The sequence below is a fragment of the Crocodylus siamensis genome, chromosome 11 (genome assembly GCF_052110815.1).
Source record: "Crocodylus siamensis isolate JL-2025a chromosome 11, ASM5211081v1, whole genome shotgun sequence".
NCBI classification, from domain to species: Eukaryota; Metazoa; Chordata; order Crocodylia; family Crocodylidae; genus Crocodylus; species Crocodylus siamensis.
Genome location: NC_143405.1, coordinates 49,498,151 through 49,520,007, shown reverse-complemented (window position 1 = coordinate 49,520,007; position 21,857 = coordinate 49,498,151). Strand labels below are relative to the sequence as shown.

General features: G+C 42.7%; 1 protein-coding gene across 1 annotated transcript in view; it reads right to left on the bottom strand.

The window, feature by feature from the left end:
- Nucleotides 1-21,857, bottom strand: part of TXNRD3 (thioredoxin reductase 3) — a 33,193-nt gene that overhangs the window by 10,654 nt on the left and 682 nt on the right. The window contains exons 2-7 of the mRNA XM_090022102.1: nt 9,807-9,867; nt 8,104-8,213; nt 5,289-5,402; nt 3,899-3,971; nt 2,612-2,731; nt 877-1,019 (exon numbers count right to left, since the gene is read on the bottom strand). Of these exons, the coding sequence (XP_089878228.1) occupies nt 877-1,019; nt 2,612-2,731; nt 3,899-3,971; nt 5,289-5,402; nt 8,104-8,213; nt 9,807-9,867 (621 nt within the window). The remainder of the gene's footprint in view (nt 1-876; nt 1,020-2,611; nt 2,732-3,898; nt 3,972-5,288; nt 5,403-8,103; nt 8,214-9,806; nt 9,868-21,857) is intronic.

Sequence of the window (21,857 nt, the reverse complement as noted above, 5' to 3'; positions counted from 1 at the left end):
ATTGTTTCTAATAAAATGTATCATCTTTGAAGCAGGAGTTCTAGAGTTTTGCATTTCTTTTTGTCTCAGACCAACACTGCTACTCAAGGATGTATTTGGGCTTGGTGGTTTTATCACTATGCCAATACAAAGAATGTTCTTCCATCCCTAATACGTCATGCTGAATTTGAACCCTAGTAATAGATCAGGCTTCAGATATACTTTTTTAAAGGAGTTCCTTTCCTCTGCATTTTAAGTTTGAGTGGTAGGCATTTCCCATTAATTGTAATTTTTTTTTTTAGTTTTGCCTGCTAACATGCTCTGTCACTCACTGAGATTAAAAACCTACATATCAGGAAAGTTGAGGCAAGTTACAACACAAGTACAGCCAAAGTTAAATTTAATTAAACATAATCCTGCAGTTTAACTCTAGGTAGTCAACATCACACCTGTTAAGTAATACTGGATCTATTTAGTACTAGTTATATATAAAAAAAAAAAACACAAACAAAAATACAGCTTTAAGGCAATTTAATAGTTAGATTCATAATTTTCCTTTAGAATTTTGGAACTGACTCATGAAACTGGTACACGCCCTCTACTTACTTCAGTTGCAGGTGCCTGCATAATTTCTGCCTAGCTGGTATCAACATGCAAGCAGTAGAACAGTTTTAGGTAAACTCACACCTATAACCAACTGATTATCCCTGTATTTTTGCTGCTTTCAATTAAGATTTTTTGTTTTTACATTAATATTCACACTGGGCTGATGTCTTTTCTATACTACAGTTCAACAAAATAGCTTCAGAAAATAAGATTTCCCATATACTAAACAGGTTAGAGAAGGCACAGTAAGATACATTTCTCTCTCTCACACCAACACCCCCCCCCATATACCTTTACTTTATGTGGTTCAATAAATTCTGCGTACGCGTTGAGGTATGTGACAGTTTTCTCTCTTAAAGACACCCTGTAGCCCCAGTTTAGAGAGCCTATATAGTTCTGAATCGCTTCTACCATGGTTTCCCAGTTGTGTTTAACTGAAACAGAAACAAGAAAACGGTATAGCTTAACAAAATCAAAAGCAGAAGGAGGTTGACTTCAGGGAAGTCAATAACATCTCATCATTTATCCTAAATAGTTGCTGAGCAACCATAACTCAAATTATGGAAACAGATTAAGCAATGCCTCATTACATGCAAGCTCCAACACAACAGTAAAATTTCATGCATCAAATTAGTCGTGTCCTGGGTACACAGTATTAACATAGCAAAAGTATAAACAGCTTCCCCAATGTGTTACCATTTGTAAAACGATCTGATTTTATATCTATGTTGCTGGCTCACTTGTAAGCGACCCCATGTGCTACTTCTTGCCTATGCAAACTACTGTGCTCCATCTTCAATTAAAGCCCGTTTTAGGTTAGCAAAAGGTTTTCCTAACAAATCTGTGGGGAAGGACAAGACCCTAAAGACCCTGTGGACAACCACACTGAAGTCAATTCTACATTAAATAAGGTACTGAACATAGAGGCACCCTATAAAGATTTTTTTAGCTGATACAGAGGGACAATTATTAAACTAGCTATAAAAACAAAACAAAACAAAACAAAAACAGGCAAATACTGATCCAATAGCTGATATGCAGCCCAGTAGTGTGGAGAGCAGTGTCTGGCAAGTAAGTCTGTGGTGGGGCAGATCAAGGCATCCATGGTGAGGGAGGGGTAAGGCACGGGACAGAGCTATGAGCAGCTTGTCTGGGAGATGCGGTGGGGGGGCTGTGTGCACCCTAGGGAAAGCATGGGGGTCATGTGCCCCTCCTGAATTTGAGCATGGGGTGAAGACAGCCCACCCACTGTGGGCTAGGGGGCTGTGCGCCAGCCTCTTCCCAGCAGGGGGCTAGGCTAGGGCTGCACTTGGGGTGGGCAGGGGCAGCAGCAGAGCTGGGAGTGGTGGTCATGGGGAATTTTGGTGTGGCCATAGCCCACCCTGCAGCCCCGCTCCCAACTCCTCCCACCTGGCCCGAGCGCAGCCTCGGCCCAGTGCCTCCCACTGGGAAGAGGCTGGCACAGCCCCAGCCCTAAGCCTAAAGCAGCAGTCCACCCTTGCCCTGGGCACAAATCCATGGGGGAGAGGGGGGGGGAAGGAGACATGCACCGCCTCCCCTCCCATTTCTCCTCTGGGGTGTATTCACAGCAGGGTCTGCCCCCACATCACCATCCCTGCTGGACAAGCCACCTGTGGCTCCATCCTATGTCCTGCCCAGGCTGGGCAGCACCTGCGCCTACCCCAACCCCACTCCCTCCTTCACCATGGGGACCTTGATCTGCACCTTCCACGCCCCCTTCCCCCCCTCACAGACTTACTGTCCAGACACTGCTCACCAAGCTGCCAGGCTGCATTTTTGACTGCGTGCATACTGCATCTGTACATGCACACAGCTTCCGTTGGTAACATTATTGGCCACACCAGCAAAAAATGTCTATTGTCAATAATGTCAATCTTCCTTTTGCTGGTGCCAATCTGATATAAAAATCGGTACACCTAACTGTATGTGTATACTTATGCGACCTAAAAAACAGAAGAGATCTGACCTGTATCCTTCCCCAAAAGTTTTTGGTAGTATTACCAACCTTGCTCATCATACTGCCAGCCAAATTTCCGTGAATCCTTAAGGGCCTGTCCCAAAAGTGCAGCTTGATGCATCAGTTTCTTAGGAATGCAGCCTACGTTGACACAAGTACCACCAAGTCCTGTAATGCAAAAAGCATGTTTGTATAGTACTAGCATCAGCATTGATGTAATATTTGTACTGTTGACTTTGTGTACTTGGTTTATTCAGCAGTGTATCCATTACTGCTACCATCTGCATGCATGTAAAGTGATGTCAAGGAAGTTCCCATTTTATGATACAGAGTAAATGAAAATTTTTACAAATGTTTTAATTGCCCATTTACATTAAGTCTGTATTTTACTAATGGATACATTAGTAAGAAAGTATAAAATAAGACCAGATACACTTCTTATGAAAAGTAACTGTGGATTTTTGTAGTTAGAACAGATTGAACCCCTCAGAAATCAAGCAACCAGGGTCTGCAGATTAATTACATCCTGTCTGTTCCATGGGATTCAGAACACATAGCTAAATACTAAAATGGAAACAAAGACATGCATTTCCATTACAGCACATAAGAAATTAACTTATACAATCTTCAGAAGAAGATACTTTTCCAAGTAGTGCTGACTGTTGGTGGTCAAAAAAAGGGTTGCAGCATGTTTTGACCTATTCATTTAGCTGGACATAACCAGGACAAATTAGTTTTGTTATGGAAAGAATGGACGTGCTGAAAATGTAGAAAAGACACTAATCTATATTATAAAGGCATCCATGATCAGGAAAAAGACACCAGTAAACAACACAATATCAGGGGACAGATTTCTAGAGCCACAGAAGTGTCATCTGACATGCTGTTAACGTACTTTTACACTTGCGATCTCTGGACATGTGCAATTTTGAGTGTCGCGCAAGAGTTTGGCACTCTGCAAAGATGCCATTTGTATGAATGAAGAGAGTCCAATACAGCATTTTCAACTAAGAAGCTTGAATTTGCTTTGTAAGTGTTCATGGAGTGAACTTTAAAAGCAAGTAAAGTCATTTAACTACCAATTTAAAACGAATATGAAACCCAAGAGTAGTTGCTTAAAGTAAAAGATGACAACAATAGTGAAACTCAGGATAAACAGATTCATCCAGAAGAGCAGGCAAGCCAGAATTTCTTTTGCTGTTAAATGTCACAGAACCGTTGGGATTATGTCTCAACACCTGGCACACTACAGGAATACAAAGCCACAAGACTCAATACCAGCACCTAGATCCTTTCACATGCATTCTAATTCAAGGCAGATTATTTGAGCCTTACCCCAGGAGGCACCCAAAGGTGTTGGTACGACATAATCTAGCACCATGACTTTTTTTCCTAAGGTAGCAGCTTCCTGTAAAAAAGAGGAAGAAATTAAGTACAAACTACCAAGTTGTACTATTATGACAATGTTTCCCTTGCTTATTGAAGCGTGTGCTTCTACAAAACTTGAGCCAACAAGTCACACAATTTTTGTTGCACAAAGGCAGAGCTCCAACAGGAGAAGAGAATATCTCCATCCAGCCTAACCAACAGTGCCTGGACCAGCAGCCTCTCCTGGAAGATGTTTGGTTAATCCAGGTATCTTACTTCCTGTTTGGGTGCTCCATTTACTAAGCCAATCCACAGAAGGTAGGTACTACCATAATGGCATCCTCCTCATGGCCAGCTCCTCAAAAGAACAGAATAAATCCTGTTCATTTTTTGAGAGGATAGTTGTAGGCACCCAACTTCTGGGGAAGATTCCAGGGTCCGAACCCCAAAACGATAAATCCACCTTGGGTCCAGAAGAGGGGAGAGAGTTCAGATGTATTCCTCTGCTTAGCTTTCCTATTGGGGTACTCTAGGGAGCTCCTTGTCCAGCACCTGGATCTTCTGGATTGCTACCTATAGATTGACAAGCTCCCTTATGTATTCCATAGGGAAGCAAGGCAATTAATATATGGGTTTGGATTCCATTTTGGGGGTAGGCACCCAAGTTTTTATTGGATTCAGGCCCAACTAACTATATATATGCTTGAACAACATCTAGCTCATACCTTTGAACTATGATCATCTGATTAAGTGGCTGCATGGCTACTGGACCACTGTTTTGCCAATTACAAATGCTTAAACAATGGGCAATTAAAAAAAAGCAGCAAAGTGGATGCATATACACATGCACTTTACTGTGGAGTTGGCTAATTAGTTCTGCAGTAAAGCATCACTATCTACATGTGTGCCCATATTAGGGCTCAGTAAATTAACAAAACTCCACCATAGGACAGTACTTTCCAGGACAAGTGCTATCCTACAGCAGAGTAATTTACACTGCTGCAATGTACGTGCAGATGGTGATTGGGGCTGGCTGGGACACAAAGCTGCTACAGTGCAGGGGCTGCCTGCTGGCTAGCCCTGCACTGTAGCACCCTCATGCTCTAGCCAGCTCTTCTGCCACCACCTGGAGCCCAGGTCTGATCTGCCCTGGCTCAGACTGCTGCGATCCCATGTGCACATGTAAATGCTGTGCCCAGGAGCAGCTGACTCCGGTACAAACCGAACCCGAGTTTGTGTCCGATTAACTGCTCACATAGAGGCACCCGCTGTTAACATTAATGTAATTGATGCAGACATTAAGAGTTGCAGAACTTTTAATCTGGAGTACCAGTCAGAGTGCAAACTTATGACATACCTTTGAACAAGCAAGTCCACCAGAGCCACCACCAATAACAATGAGATCATAATCATATGGCTTTACATCTGTTCCAGACCCGAGAAGCTTCTGCAGTGAACCATTCTGGTAAGCCTGCAACAGCCATATGGATTAATCAAAGAACTGTACATACATAAGTGATAGTGCAACATAATTTATGAACTTTACCATACTCCGATAGTTCCATTATTTTTGGATTAATAATTAAGAATCTTTTACCCAGCAAATATCTTTAAGCCTGAGAAACAAATAGAGCCATACTCATCTAATAGACAAGGCTCATAATTCCAGAAGATTCAATTACTTTCTTATTTTCTGTTTTTAAAATAATGTCATGTCACACAGCACAAGATTCATACAAAAAGAAGGAAGAGAAAGGACCACTGATGCAAACAACCCCTTTATGATAGCCTAAATTATAAAAAAAAAAGCTACAAAAGCAGCATTACAAAAAGCTGCAGAACAGGGGTTCTCAGCCTTTTTAGGCTCAAAGCACCACTCCATAACTTGTCTGAATTTCATGACACCCCAATTAAGGACAAGTAGCCTAACGCACCAAGTATCTGACCATTTCAGGCTTTATTACCATCTGTGACCACAACTGGGTGCAAAATAAAGAGGGCTGATATCACTTCAAAGGAAGTATCCCTAATCCCGAACCCAGGGGTAACATCCCAGAGGCATAGCCAGCTTATTTTGGTGCCTTGTTCAGGTGATGGGAAGGGGATTTTGCCAAGTGTAGGAGAACAGGGCTGGGGGCCATGTTCTTAACTATTATTATCACTATGCACTGTCCCAGTCCTACCTGCCACAGCACAGACTCATGCAGGGGCTGTAGGCTCCCTGCCTCACTCTTCCTCACCCACTCACCCTGTATTGCACTGAACCTCTCAAAGCGGTCACTGATCTGCATGCAGATCAGGGCTGTAAAAGCCTTAATTTAGCTTTAAAAGGGTTAACAAAGCAGCTGCACAGCAGATGGGAGAAAGAAAGAGGCTGCTAGGGGAATCCTGCCTTGAAGCCAAGAGCTTCCAGGTGAGCCAGTGCTCAGCACAGCCCTTTGCCATCATTTCAGTGGTCCCTTATTTAAAAAGGAAATGCCTGAGGCTTGTGCTCGGGTTGTCCACACCTCCTTATGCTGCTGTGGTATCCAGGTAGACCCCACTAACTTTCACAGTTCCCCAACAAGCAACTACTACTATTGCCTTATTTGGTGCATGTTATCCTGAGTTGAGGGCAAGGGGAAGTGTGGGGTAGGGCACAGCAAAGCCATGTCCTTCTCTCCATACAAGGAAAAAAAAATCCAGGCTGATACTAATTAAGGGCTGAACATTTAGTGCAGTGGTTTTCAACCAGACTGCACCAGCTATCCTGCCGAGCTGTTTCCAGGAGGGGCCTGAAAAAGACAGCAACAGAAGGAGGCACTCCTGCCAGTGTTAGGCTTATCCAGACCCACCTCTGCAGGTCCCTCCTGGAAACAGGTGTTCAGGGCAGCGGCCCTGGCATTGTGGCACCCCCCCCCCCCAGAGGGTCTTGTGGCCCTAGTTAAAAACTAGGACTGTGCAAAGCTTCAGGTGGCGATTCAATTTGAAGGAGATTCAGCCTGATTCAGTGGCCGAATCTCCAAATCCGAATCAAATCAGGGAACCAGGTAAAAGGTCTGAATTGATTTGAACCTCTCTGAATCTTTGGAAAAGATTTGGAAAGCTTCAAATTGATTCAGACAGTCCCCGATGGTTGCAACAGGGAGCTGCAGCCGGACTCGGAGTTGGTAAATAGGCAGCAAGGGAGGGGACCATGGGGGAACCCCTGCCAGTGCCCAGCCCCCCACCCTAGCTCCTTGTACTTTAACAAAAGCCCCCACTCACTGGGAGCTGGCAGTTGGTGGAGGGGCAACCCTCACTGCCCCCCACTCCCCCACGCTGCATGGGGGCTCTGTCACTGCCCCATGCTGCATAGGAGGCGAGCCGCCTGACCCTCCCCTTGCTCCCCCAGCCCTCCCGATGGCTGCCCTGCCTGCCCCAGCTCCAGCCCTTTAAGATTAAAAAACCAACCAACCAAACAAACAAACAAAAACCCTGGGACTCACTGCTCCTGCAGTGGCCACATGGCATGGGGCAGCAGGGATCATTCCCCACTGGTAGGAGTGGTGAGTCTGGGAGGGTTCTCTTGGGTTTCCCCTCCCCCACTTAAAGAACTGGAGCCACGGCAGGCAGGACAGCCATGAAGGGGGCTGGGGGCAAGGGGGAGGGAGTCAGGGGGCTTGTGCAGAGCCCCCCACACAGCATGGGCCAGTGGAGAAGCAGCAGAGGTTGCCCCCCCCACTCAGCAGCACCCAGTGAGTCGGGGCTCCCCCAAGTGCTGGGAGCCGAGGCAGGCAGGCAGGGGATGGGGCCTGGGTGATGTGGCAGCCGACGAATCTCTGAAACAGATTTCGCCGAATCAATTTGGAGCAGTGATTCGAATCACCAAATCGAATCACTGTCCCCTGAATCTGAATCCAAAGTGAATACTAGCTGCTTAGCACAGGCCTATTAAGAACCAGTTCTGCTGAAGTTAAGGATGCTAAATATTGTATTATTGTATTCAGCTTCCTTCATTAATTTACTGGGGGTGGGGGGGGGAAGAAATCAAGTATTCACTTGTGACTGGCATAAAAACAGTGTGCTAAACTGAACTAATTTGCCAGAGCATCATGCAAATAGTGGTTGCAAAAGAAATAAGCAACAAGACTGAATTCGAACAGAAGAACTGTGTGGGATGATTTTGTTTCAAAATTCAGAGCAGAAGTTACCTGAAGAGTTGCATCGCATCCACCTACATGTGTCCCGTTTACAAATACATTGGGCACAGTCCTTTGGTTAGTCATCTCCACTAACACTTCCTGAATACTGGGTCCATCATCTGAGGATAATACACAAAATAAGTACTAAAAAAAAGAGTCCTTCCTACAAGCAAACTGAAGTGATTTCTAACAAGCTACAAAACAGCAAAAGGCTTTCCATGAAAATCCACACATTTGAGACAGGGCAAGTTTGTGGTCAGCATTCTCCAAAACAAGTTTTCAAAGACCATATTACCCACAGATGCATATTTCAGATTTAAAAAAGGGATGAACTGGTGCTTCACAAACCTAAAAGCATTCAGTTTTCTGAGTGGATTTTAAGCTGCTCAGTTTAACCTATAAAGCCATACATTATCTTGGAGCCTGAGCATACTGTTGGGCTATGGCTGAAGATTGCTCTAACCCATCTACTGAACTTATGGCCAGGCCTGGGCATGCACAGAGTAGGGCAGGCTGACCCAGAAGCAGTTTAAACATAGCCTCTGGCTAGGGAGGAGGACTTAAGGTATGCTACTTAGCTGACCTTACTGAATTTTTGAAGCACATAAAAGTTATTTCAGGGGTTATTTTAGGAGGGTGGGGTATCTTCTCTTGCACCAAATTGGTAATTACTTACAACCATCTCTGTCATTTTAACTATTACATCACTATGCACTGTCAAGATAAGCTAGACAGAGCCAGAAAGGTACCTAACTATGGTCTAGCACAAGTGCAGGTAATACAAGGGGGACTGCTCATAACATTCAAGGAACAATTTTCCTAGGGGTTAGCCCCTGTCTGAGTGCTAATACTTACAGAACTGCAAGTTAAATATACCTTTAATTGTCAAGATAGACTCAGATAAACGTGATTCATGGACTTTATTCCCTTTGTCTAGCTGTGATCTGTTTATTTGGACCACACCATTTATGAAGAAGATACTGAAATGAGACCAGAATCTCAGAATAAGTCAAGGAATTAGAGTGCATTCTTTCAGTCTGTTCAATACAGTGGTTTCAGAAGGTTTATAAAAGTAGCATAAAACTTTGCTCATTAAAATATAACCTAGAAAGTTTCTAAAAAAAAATTGGGATGAATCAGCAACCTTTACAATTAATCTATTGTAAACCCTTACGATTTCATTAAACCCTTACGTGTTTCAAGTCTATTTCAGTTTCTAAGAATGTATTACAAGCACAGAAGTCCAGGCTTTTAACAAAAACAGCCACAGAGCAATTACTGGAATTTAGTCTTCTTGCCAGTGACTCGGCAACTCTCCCTGAAGGTCACTTCCCTATCAAGTCAAATATTAACAATTCAGCTGGCAATACAAAACAGCAACTGTTAAGGGAAAGATACTACAGGGCTTTTCTTGGGAGGGGGGGGAAAAAAAAACAAAACACAAAAACTTAAAAGCAAGCCGTGGGTAATTTTTCATACCTCTGTCAGCCAAGCTTTTCTTTTCCATTTCACATGCCAGGGTTGCTGACTTAAAGGTGTGCCCCAGGCTATACGGCTTTATATAATGAATGTTAATTATATAGAGAGATCACTCATGACAGAATGTTGTAATATTCGCTGGTTCTCACAAAAAAGTTACAAAAACAATGACTAAAGCTGGATGAATATCTACACAGCCAGCTTCTCAGTGCATCTACTGTACATTTACTTACCAATTATATCAAGTTCCAAGGCATAATACTCTAGTCCCAGAGAATGGAACAGGTCTTTCACCTGTAAAAGAAAGAAGAGTGGCATGTGCACTTGAGATCTGCTTTTCTGGGCCCAAGACTATATACACTATTTACAAAAGTTAGGTATCTTGTATGTAGATGTAATTTGGGCCCAAATTCTGCTGCTAGACATGCTTACAAGGGTAAATTCCTTAAAAATAAATAAATAAATAAATAATAATAAAAAAAATCACTGGACCAGGGCGAATAAAAAAAATCAAGTTTAAAAAACATTAAACATTGTATTTTCTATTTTAATCAGATTTTTTAAATGTAATTGTATTTTTTTGTTAAGATGCTTTAAAAAAATAGTTTTAAATTTAAGATGTGTTAAAGCTCAAAGATATCATGGAATAGGGATTATATCTTCTAATTATATACCTAGACAATATATTTATGTAACCTTTTTAGAAGTTTTACAAATAGGTCACAACAGGCCATGGGCTATATTAGAGGCCCAATCTCATGGGGTTCCCAGAGGCTTCTCTATAGATTAGTAAAGATTAAAGAAAACCAATCTACCCAATGGGACTCAATGCTCAGTCGAGAAGATCCCATTAAGCTTCTCTGCAATGCTTAGTTTCAGTTTTCAAACTGGATTTGTCTCCAGAGATCACAGGCAGACAAGGTTTTTTGGGCAGATATGATACCTTTTATTAGACCAACTAAATAGCTGGAAAAATTGTTCTTTGCAAGCTTTTGGCCACAAACACCCTTCTTCAGGCATAAGGAGAGCCTGTCATATCCAGAGATAACATCCTTACATATGGGAACAAGAGATAACAGGCCTGACTACTAGGGGTGTGCGAAGCAGGCCCTATTTGATTCAGATTTGGCTCGAATCAGGAACAGTGATTTGATTAGTTTATTTGGATCACTGTCCCTGATTTGGCCGAATCCGAATCTGAAGATTCAATGCTGATTTGGAGAGTCAGCAATTTGGACGCAAACACAGCTTTAAAATTTTTTTCTACATACCTTGAGGTAGCAGGCACAGCTCATGATTGCTGCAATGCTGGGGTGCATGGAGCATCCCACAGGAGTGGGCCCCCCCACCCATGTGCTTGACAGCAAACCTGGAAGTGGACCGGAAGTTCTTCAGGTCCACTTCTGGGTCTGCCGCCAAGGGCGCTGGGGAGCGCCCCCGTGCTCCTGTGGGATGCTCTATGTGCCCCAACATCGCAGCACTCATGAATGAGCCCCTGCTACCTAGAGGCATGTAGAGAAAAAAAAACAACAAAAACCCCACACATTTAAAGCTGTGTCTATGTCCAAATCTTTCCGATTAGATCTTTTTTTTGGGGGGGGGGGGGGGGGGTTCTGATTCAATTCGGAGAGATTAAAGGGTCTTCTGATTTGATTCGGTTTCAGAGATCCAGTCACTGAAACATGCCACGCTGAAATCAGGAACCAAAGCTTCGCACAGCCCTACTGATTAGCCACCCATCCACCCTATTGTCTTTCTGCCAGTTTGTGTACATACAGTTAAACCCTTAACTTTCTCTAGAAGTGCAAAGTTTCAAGAAATTAAACTAATAAAAAGATATCAGCAACAAGAATGCAGAAAACAATGATTAAATCAAGACTTCCTGACCAGTGGTTTAAATCATGATTTACATTGATTTTACAGTATTTAAATCAAATCCACTCCTGCACTGGGCTCGACGAAAATGCAAAATGTTCACTTCAAACAGGTTTCTAGAAGCAAGCTGTTATCTATTCTTTGTGCCAGTACAGTAATCAATCAAACCTCCCATGCTACTTCTGAAGAAGATGGATTAACTTGGTGTCTTTATAGAAGAAGCTCAGCAGCAGACTGCCTTTCTACCCCCTGCATATATGAAGAGCAACCAGAGCAGGACTTGAGATCAACTGCATTAGGGAGCCAACATACTGGGTGAGACTTTGGAAAGTAACAGACAGAAAGCAGGAAAAAGAAATAACTTGATTTTGTTAGGGAAGTTATTAAACAGCAAATTGAAAATTATCCCCGTCCTCCCCCCAATTTGTATGCCTAGAAAATAGGGCTGTGTGAAACACCACCTTGAGTTTCGACAGAACAGTGTTTCATATTTAATTATGAGTCAAAACAGCTGTTCCGTTTGGATGAAACAGAAAGGCTGTTTTAATGGTTTTGCTGGGGATGGGGAGGCAGCCTAACTGCCTGCTTCGCCACCCCCTACCAAATTTCGTGCTGGGGATGGGAAAATCAGCTCAGCTGGACTGACTTCCCATCCCCAGCCTATAGTCGAAACATTTCAACCAGCCTTGTTTTGTTTCGAGGCTATTTCAACAGCCTGTTTTGTTTTGATTCTGCTGTTTCAACCTTGAAATTGGTCAAAACAGTGTTGAAATGAAATGGCCAGCGAAATTTTGCACAGCCCTACTAGGAAATTACTTGATCCAAAGTTAACCCACCTACTGCACTGGCAACATCTTCAGCCCAAAACTACTCTAAGTTCACACCAAAGTTACTAGGAAGACACTGAATTTTAGCCTTTTTTAATAAATGAAATCTTTATAGATTTTACATGGAGGAAGCAAGTCTTACTACCTGAAGCCTGAGACCCTGCTCCTGCCTTTGTTGGAGGTAATCTGCATTATCACAGGACCCAGAAATGCCTCACCACAAAAGAAATTCTTGCTCAGAAGAGCCTTGCATCCTTTTACTTTTCTCTGAAATATGAAACATCATAACCAGAAGGAAACATGACTACATTCTGCTTGCCACCAAAGAACTTCGAGGTAAACTACCATTTCCAACTTCTCTCTGAGCCTAATCTGCATATAAACAAACTGCTCCAAAACAGGAAATTTTACCATATCTTCAACTCTCTTATGTAATTTCTCTTATGAAATATGAACTTTCATTTCTACCCAGGAGAACTGTTACAATCTTTTCTCCCATGCCTGAAGAATGGTGCTTGGGCCCGAAAGCTTGCAAACAAAGACACTGTTTTCCAAAAATGTAGTTGGTCCAATGAAAGATATCACCTCTACCACAAGTTCTGAACTATTTTAATAAAACGATCAAGATGCTTTGATTAGCTGCATATTACTGTAAACAGGAACAGTCGCTTTATGACAACTTTGCTGTTAGTGGTGTTTGCATCAGGTTTTAAAAACTTGTTGTAACACAACATATGTTTATTGGTGGCAAATAGCTAAAAGCAACTTTAAAAAGTCCATTTGTAAAGTTCATTGTAAAAGGGTAGCCAGCTGCTACTGCATAACAGCCTGCAGTGTGTCACAGACTGAGCTTATTTGCTGGCAACAGATGGGATATTTTGTCTGTGCTTGTGGAAGACAGTATTCCTTCCTCCTACAGCTGTTTCCAGGCCAAGCAAAGCAGTTATAGGTAGAGTCCTACCAAATTCTTCCTTCCCCTCACCAAACAGTGAAGGGGCTGGAAGACATGACTTATGAAAAGCTGAGGGAACTGGCCTTATTTAATCTGGAGAAGATAAGACCGAGAGGGGACTTAATAGCAGCCTTCAACTCCCTGAAGCAGGGTTCAAAAGAGGATGGAACTGGACTGTTCTCAGCGGTGGCAGACAACAGGACAAGGAACAATGGTCTCCAGTTGCAGAAAGGGAAGTTTAAGTTAGCTATTAGGAAGAATTTTCTCACTAGGAGGGTAGTAAAACACTGGAATAGTTTGCCCAGAAAAGTGGTGGACTCTCCATCCTTTAAGATTAAGACCCAGCTAGACAAAGCCTTGGCTGGGATGATCTAGTTGGGGCTGGTCCTGCTTTGAGCAGGGGGTTGGACTAGATGTGACCTCCCGAAGTCCCTTCCAACCCTGACTCTCTATGAAATTCACAATTTCACAGATTCTGTGAAATTCAATGTTCCCCGCAAAATCTGTGGTGGAGGCAGAGCATGAAAAGTGCTGGCTCCTCGGAAGGAGCCAGCAATCCTCAGTGTGCTGCAGCAGCCTGGCAGGGCTGGCAAGGGGAAAAGGGCAGCTGCCGACTCCAAGGATTGCAGGCAAGATGGCTGCCGTCCCTACCCCTTGCCTCTGATCCACTGCAAGGGCTGCCTGGCATGTGTCCTTGGCCCTCTCCACCAATTGGTGGCAAGGCTGCATGACAGACCACCCTTGCAGCCAATCAGTTGTCAGGGGCATGGCCACTGCAGACCCTCAGACAATGAGAGGAATGGGAGAGGTGCACCGGGGCCCCTTGGCTAGGAGGCATTGGTAAGGGGGTGTCACCATGTTCCACCTGTGAAATAAATAGCTGCTTAGGCCCAGGCCTGCACCCACATTCTCCCTGTGAAATCAGGGTGCAGCCCCTGCAAATTAGGTATGTCTCTAGTTGTAAGTAGGGATCCAGATTTTAGAGTCAACTCCTCAAAACTGCCCTCCTACAAGGAGTTAAATTTGAAAGCCAAAGATGCTGGTAGCAGCCATGGGCTGTAGGAGTGCCGCTAGCAAGTTAAATGGCACATGGCCAAAATTTCAGTGTCATCATCAGTGATCCTGGTCCCCACAATTTAAAAAAAGAAAGAAATCCATATTCTCCGATTAATCGCAGAAAAACGTGGATTTTGCAGGGGTCTACGTGAAATGCCACACTTCAAAGGAGAAAATCTGCATCAAATGGAAATGGAAAACTTGGATCCCTGGTCATCTTTAGCTTCACAAAAGGCTGCTATGCAGTCTGTAAATCCTTGTGCTAAAACAGCCCCCACCACAAAGTAACCAATTGAGTCCCTGGAGTTCCCAGCAGCCCATAACTACCTTTAGAAAATGCTCAGCAAGAATTTAAAGTGTTATATAACATTTTAAATTTGAATATTAGACTTATACAATGCATTACTTCAAAAAGAAGTTAACTATGCACATCCGACTGTTCAGATTTAGAGTACATTCTGTTCTTTATCTTAAAAAAACTTTACCCTATCCACTTATATTTCTCCAAAGAAACTTGAAATTGTTACCACTATATTTTGTGGTGTAAGCTTGTTTAAATAAATTGGTGAGTCAGGTAACCTAATTAAAAAAGCAAAAAGGAAACGAAGGATAGTTATTCAGCAACATGAGCTGGAAGTGACTACTATACTTTAATCTCACTTCCATACATCTATGGAAAACTAATCCACTTGTAGCAGACGATATGAGAGATTCTGAGTACAGGAAGACTGAGTCAGCAAACTGAGGATTACAGTCTATGCATTTAGAAACAATGCAGGTGCTGTTAATGTGCTCAAGGAAATGAAATATCTCAGTCTCATCCAGGAGTTTATTTTTTTAAAAGGTATATTTTAAATCTCAACAACAAAATGTAAATCTTTAGATTTTAAGAGGTCAGCCATAATGCCTGGGTGAAACTATTACTTGGCGATAACTGCAGTCAAGATCATCATGGGAACCTAGAAAAAAAAAGAAAGCTTCCTAATGATATTTTAAGAAAACTTAGTTTCTTTAAACTTTATATTTGGAGAAATTATAAAGTTTACAGAGTTGGAACTGTTGCACTATTACTGTTTTGCTTTCGTTATCAGAACTTACCGGGCAAATCTTTGTAATGTCACTACATCATGTTAGACAACTGATAACTATTGCAAATAAAAGGTTAAATATTTCAGTTAGCCAAGCTGATAATAGTTGGCTACTGTCCTCCACCATTAAAGAGATTCTTATTTGGGCAAAACAAATGGTGTCAACTAAGCAGTTAAGAAAATATTTATTATATATAAAATAAAATTAAAAAAATACTTTAAAAATTAATTTTATTTAAAACACATACACGCACAAACAAAATAAGAAAATCCCATTTACAATAAGCTCACCAGAGCACCTGCCACAGGATTCTAAATAAATCTGAAACATTAACCAAGAGACCAGAGATTTGACAAGACAAGTTTAAGTAGCAACAGCAAGAGAACTTGATATCTTACAAGGACATTAGGGGGTCAGGAACCTCTTCCATGCCCTTTCAGCAACCTTAACGACACTGGTCTTTCTGCAATGAAAAGTGGCTGATGGATCTGAAATGTCAATGCAGGCACCTGTTCTAATACCAATGCCTAGCAAACAGCACAAGCAAACTGTGGGACTCTTGGATGGCAGCCCTTTCCTTAGTAAGCATTCCCATAGGCTGGTACCAAGCACTGAATTGCAGTGTTGATTTTACAAGACTTCATCTTCTCTTCCTCCTTCTCAACAGTCCTACCTACTAGTTAGGAAGATTAGCAAGGCAAAGTACTGTTCTTCAGAAAGCAGATACCCTGATTTCCCCCCCGCCCCAACGAATGCTTGGGCAACCTGCTGGGAAAGATTAAAGCATGACTGAAATATGGCTGGCTGAAGCACATTCTAGATAAGCAGGTAGAAGCAAAGATTTTATCTGCTCATCGGGGTTTCCACTGAGCTATCTGTAAGCTAGGGTGCACCCTGATCCAACAATTGTTGGAGCTCCAACAGTCCAGTAACAATCCTAAGGATTGTTTCCCCCCCCAGCTCCTTTACATAGTGACTTTTTTTTTTTTTTTGTGAAGGACCTACAGCTTTCTGAAATTTGCATTCAAATTCACTCTAGTCACATTAGTTACTCCAAACCTGTTCAGCTAGATGAAAACCCCTGGGGTGAGGTTACTTAATATATTATGTCCCCTGTTTGCTGTTTCATAAGGCAATGATTATTCTGTAACAATTCAAAAATTAAGCTGACCTGCCAGGTCATCATTATTCTATACAGATTCATAATTTACTAGCCTAAGGCTTTTCAAAAAAAACTAGCACAGCTGGCAGAACATGCGCACTTGTGACCATCTACACATCAAGTCAACATTCAAATGCTTGCCTTGTGTATTTTTAATCTCATCCAACATCAGTTTCTCTATGCTGGGAACAATTTATATGGACAAGTTATTCCTGATTGAAACTACAGGCAAGAAGAATCAAACTCTAACAAATTTATTTGCCCAATATTGCCCTGCTAAGGAAGCTTTCACTCAACAAGAAAACTACCTTCACAAAAAGGACTTGTGAGTTGCATCAGTGGAGGGCCTGAAAGAACAAATCCAACTGAGGTATTCATTTAAAGGCCTGACTCACTGTTTCCAATTGCTGTTTACTTTGCTTTTCAGTACAGGCTCTCCATCCAGATCAAGCATTCAGTCTGCCATGGCCAAACCCAGCTGGACAACATTCAGCTTACATGATGTTTCAAAACACAAATGAAAAGAAATTCTTTCAAGCTTTTTCCTTCTCCACTCTCACCTGCAGTTATTTATTTTAGTCTTTTAGGGCAGCGGCCAGCAACCTTTTCAAGCGGCAAACTGGAAGGATCCAGCTCCAGTCTGATGTGGGCTGGGTGGCTTCAGTGGCCTGTCAGTTGCAGAAGGCTTTCGGAAGCTGTATGCACATTGCTGTCACTTCTGTACCACAGCTAAGGGGGTGAAAGAGGGAAATAGAAGCAGCATGGATGCAGCTTCCTGCTGTGCTCAGCCCCAGAGCAGCTCCCCACTGGCTAAAGCCATGTCTATGCTGTAGCCAGTGAGGGGGACAAGAGGGAGAGGCAGACAAGAGGAAGCAGCAGTGGTGCAAGAGTGTAGCTGAAAGTTGCCAGGCCCTGGCACAGCCCCTTGCTGCTTAGCCCTGATGCAGACATAGGCAAAGCCCTCAGACTCTGCGGAATGAGTATGGCCTCGCCATATTTTCCCAACCACTCTTACGGAGTAGTATCCTAATGGTTATAGCATGAGACTAAGTTCCATAGTTTCTAGGGTCAGAAGGGACCAGAGCAGATGGCAGGAAAGAGTACTGGGGTCAAATGACCCCAGCAAGGTGTACATCCAGCCTCCTCTTAAGGACCCCCAGGGTAGGAGCCAGCACCACCTCTCTTGGAAGTTCTAGAGAGTGCTCCACTTCCACAAGGATGGACACTTATATTCTTCAGATGAGAAGAAATGTTTAGTCATTAAGACAGGGATGGGCAAAATGGTGGATCTGGCTGGAGGTCAGACTCCATTTCCCAGCAGCCCATGCCTGTGTTGCCATTGCTGGTTTCTATGGAGACCCCAGCAGCAGGGGTACCATAACAGCATGGGACCAGGGTTTCCATGGAGACTGGCCCCAGCAGCTCTGACAGGACAGTGGCTGGTTAAGGAGCTGCTCCAAGCTATGGCTGGGATCCTGCAGCGGTGACAGCATGGTCTGCAGCAGGGAGAGAGCCACAATCCGCTGCCTGAATGCCCCTGTCTGGGGTGTGCGGGCAGCAGATCACATGGCTCTGCCCCAGCCGGACCACGCTGTCACCGCCACAAGATCCCAGCCTCAGAGCAGCTCCCTGCCAAGCTCTGCACCCTGCCAGTGGTGCTGGGGGTCAGTCTGAATGGAAACCCTGGCCCTGCACGGTCACATGGAAAACAGCTGCAATGGGAAATGGGAGTCTGCTGTGGGCCCAATCCAGGCTGTGGGCTGGACTTTGCCTGCCCCTGCATTAAGACACTGAATTCCTCAGATGAATGGCACTACTGAAATGCCAAGTACCCAAGTTAATTCTAGGTAATTAATTCATATAGAAGGTAGATGGTCTCATTGTTCAACCTACCGTATTTAGCATGGCTTAGCTATGTCCTATGTTTATAAGGCAATTACAATTCCATAATGCACTGAAAAGGCATCTTCACTGATCTACCCATAAATGGCACAGCAGTTTCAAGAGCTTTTTATATACTGTCAGGCCAGGCAAACAATCTCTACTAATGTATTGAATATTTGCATCTTACTTCACATAGTTTTACAATTTCATTGATTCATGCTGCTCCGCCTTTTTTTTTTTTTTGGATACAATAGGCCCTCCTAGAATTACTCAATCCTTCTCAAGTCTTCACTGTCCTGAAGAGTCGAGTCATTTTTTCCTATTATGTTATCACTTCCTCCAAGTTGAAAGTCACTGTGCCAAGCATTGCACAGTAACACCACAACCAGCTTCTCTCTATGTGAAATTTTATCCTCCCCCTTACTCTTTCATGCATCTCAAACTAACGAAACAAGGGAGGATCATGAAGCAACTGCTGAAAAATGTATCTACATCTCTGAAGTGGTATCGTGATATTCTTCATCCTCATTTTTTGAATCTTCAGCTCTGGGGCTGTCTGTCCAACACCACCCTTTTTGTTACTATAGAATAATTTCCCTCTGCCATCAATCATTATTTTTTATTCCTGGTACTCTTTCCCATTTTTCCTCTCCTTAGATTACTTTACCTTAAACAGCCATATTTACTATAGTAGTGGAGCCCTGCTGGAGCCAGGATGGTGCAAGAAATGTGACAGCAGGACTTTTGCAGGTAATCTTTTATTGAACCAACTACATGGTTGGTATAGACTTAAACAAGCTTTCAAACTTTTGTTTTAAGTCTACCTCAACCATACAGTTGGTCCAAAAAAAGAAAATCACCCACAAAAAAAAACAACCCAAGAGGGAAAGAATGACTTAAGCACAATATTCCCTAAAGCTAGAGGTTTCCATGGAACAAGCAAGCTGGCTTACAGGAAAACTTATGAGCCCAGACAGGAGACAGCACTGATTTAATTTGCAAAGATTTTTAGCTAATTTTCCTCCAGAACACAGCTTCTTCAGTATCAGCAACATGGAAGTAGGAGCATAGACAGGAGACAATCTTTAAAGTGACCCTCATGATCTCAGGCTCCAAAAACCATGTTAAAAATACATTATGCCAGCCTACAGCCCCAATACAGTGAAATCAGAAGTGCAGAAAAGCACAGACCAAGCCATACAGAAAGGCACCAGTTGCTGGACTTGGGTCTTAATGAGTATTTCCAATAAAAGTTTTGAAGTAAAAAAAGCCATGCAGAATCTTCAAAAAGGGGGATACTTTCCCCATCTTTTGAGGAATGTTTAGAAACCCAAAAAGAAATGCAAAAAAACCTCTTGGCTCAGAGATGATACCCTTTATTAGACTAACTAAGAAACTGCACGCACACACAAAAGACCCCCCTCTTTTTCTGCAAGCTTTGGGCACACCTGCCCTTCTTCAGGCTCAGGGAAAATTAAAGATGAAAAAAATCCCTTCAGCTATCTCTGTGCAAAAAATGAAGTTTATTTTCTACCCGTGGGGGCTTTTTACTGTATTTAAATTTTCCCCTGAGCCTGAGGAAGGGCAGGTGTGCCCAAAAGCTTGCAGAATTTTTTATTTTTTTTTGCAGTTTCTTAGTTGGTCTAATGAAAAAGTATCATCTCTGAGCCAAAAAGAAATGCAAAAAACTCTAGTTTCAGACCAACAGGGCTACCAAATACATCCCTAGAAACTCAAAATACACCACGTACAAAAGTAATTTCACTTCCTACTCTACAATTATTTTATTTGCTCAGTCTTCCGCAAGAAGAGTATCAGACAGACTTTTGGATGTCTAAATAAAGACTACCCAATGATGAGATGACCCAGTGCTTTATTCTCTTACTTGCAAGGTATCTACCACATATTGGCACAATATAATTTAGCATTTTAAAGACAGTTTATCCTTACAGAAGCAGTGATGGTTAGGCACTCATATTATTTAACTATTAAATTGGTTTTGGACTCAAACTGAGCTATTACTAAGCATATGTCAAATCAAACAAACTTGGAAAAATTCACTGTCTACATCAATTTTATAGTTCGTTTCTCTCAGTCCCATCCCCAGTCTACCCGCATAAATGCAAGTTCTGGGCAGGACAATGAACCCCCCGCCCAGTTTCAGCATGAACTTCAGTCTAATATGAAAACCACCACCTGAGGTTCCAACTTTGCTTTTTCCTCCATCACATCTAAAGTTTAAGCATGGACGTAATAAACAGAGACCAAATAGAGACACAGGCCAATCTGAGCCTAGGGTCTGTGTATGATAAGAACCTGATGAGAATTTGTTAACAAAGCCTACGAATAAGCCATGCCCTGGCTGGCCTATGTCAGTTTCCAGCCAGTGGGGCTGCCTGAAGGCGAGGTACCTTTACAGACTGGTGCATACACACACTGGTCTGTAAAGGTGCGTATCTACCCTGCCCACTGATAGTCATACTGATTGGAAATTGAGGACTACTGGTGTACAGCAATGTGCGCACATACACAGATATAGAGATATAGCTAGCTTTACACACACACACACATTGCACACACATATACAGGCTTCCCCTTGCTTTATACTGTACATGTGTTCCTGGGAGGGGCACATAAGTTGAATTCAGGTACTTTACAATGTAGCAAACAGGGATAGTTCCAAGACTTCAACTGTACTGACCTCCAGACCCATTTCTACCACTTTTGCAAGATTGTTGTTGGCAAGTACCAAAATTGACAGTACACACAAGTAGAGGGCACTATCATAATAGGAATGACAACTACAGAAACACGTGTTGCAGGCAACAAGCAAAGATCCACACAGACAACTGTATTTTGGTGCAACTCACTCCCACAATGCACCACACAAAGCAGCTGACTGTGGGCTTCCCCACACCCATTGTATAAGAGTGAATTAACTCACATATAAAAGGCAATCAGGACTCATAGTGGAAATGGTATCTTTTATTAGCCAAGACTTTTGCAAAACAATGTCTTTAACCACAGGCTTTCAGGTACAAACACCCTTCATCAGGCATTGAGAAAAGATTGTAAAAGTTCTCCTGGGTAGAAATGAAAGTTCATATTTCATAGGATTTCACAGAGGAGTCAATAGTAGAAATGATATCTTTTATTGACTTCTCTATGAAATATGGACTTTCATTCCTACCCAGGAGAACTTTTACAATCTTTTCTCAATGCCTGATGAAGGGCGTTTGTGAGTGAAAGCTTGCAATTAAAGACTTTTCTTGCAAAAGTCCTGTTGGTCTAATAAAAGAGATCTCTACTACAAGTCCCGATTGCCTTTTCCTCTAGACCAAGGGCAGGCAGTTATCTTGAGCAGAGAGCCAGTTACTGAGTTTTGGCAAGCCATTGAGGGCCACATGACAGGCAGCCAGGGGCAGATAAATATTAATTG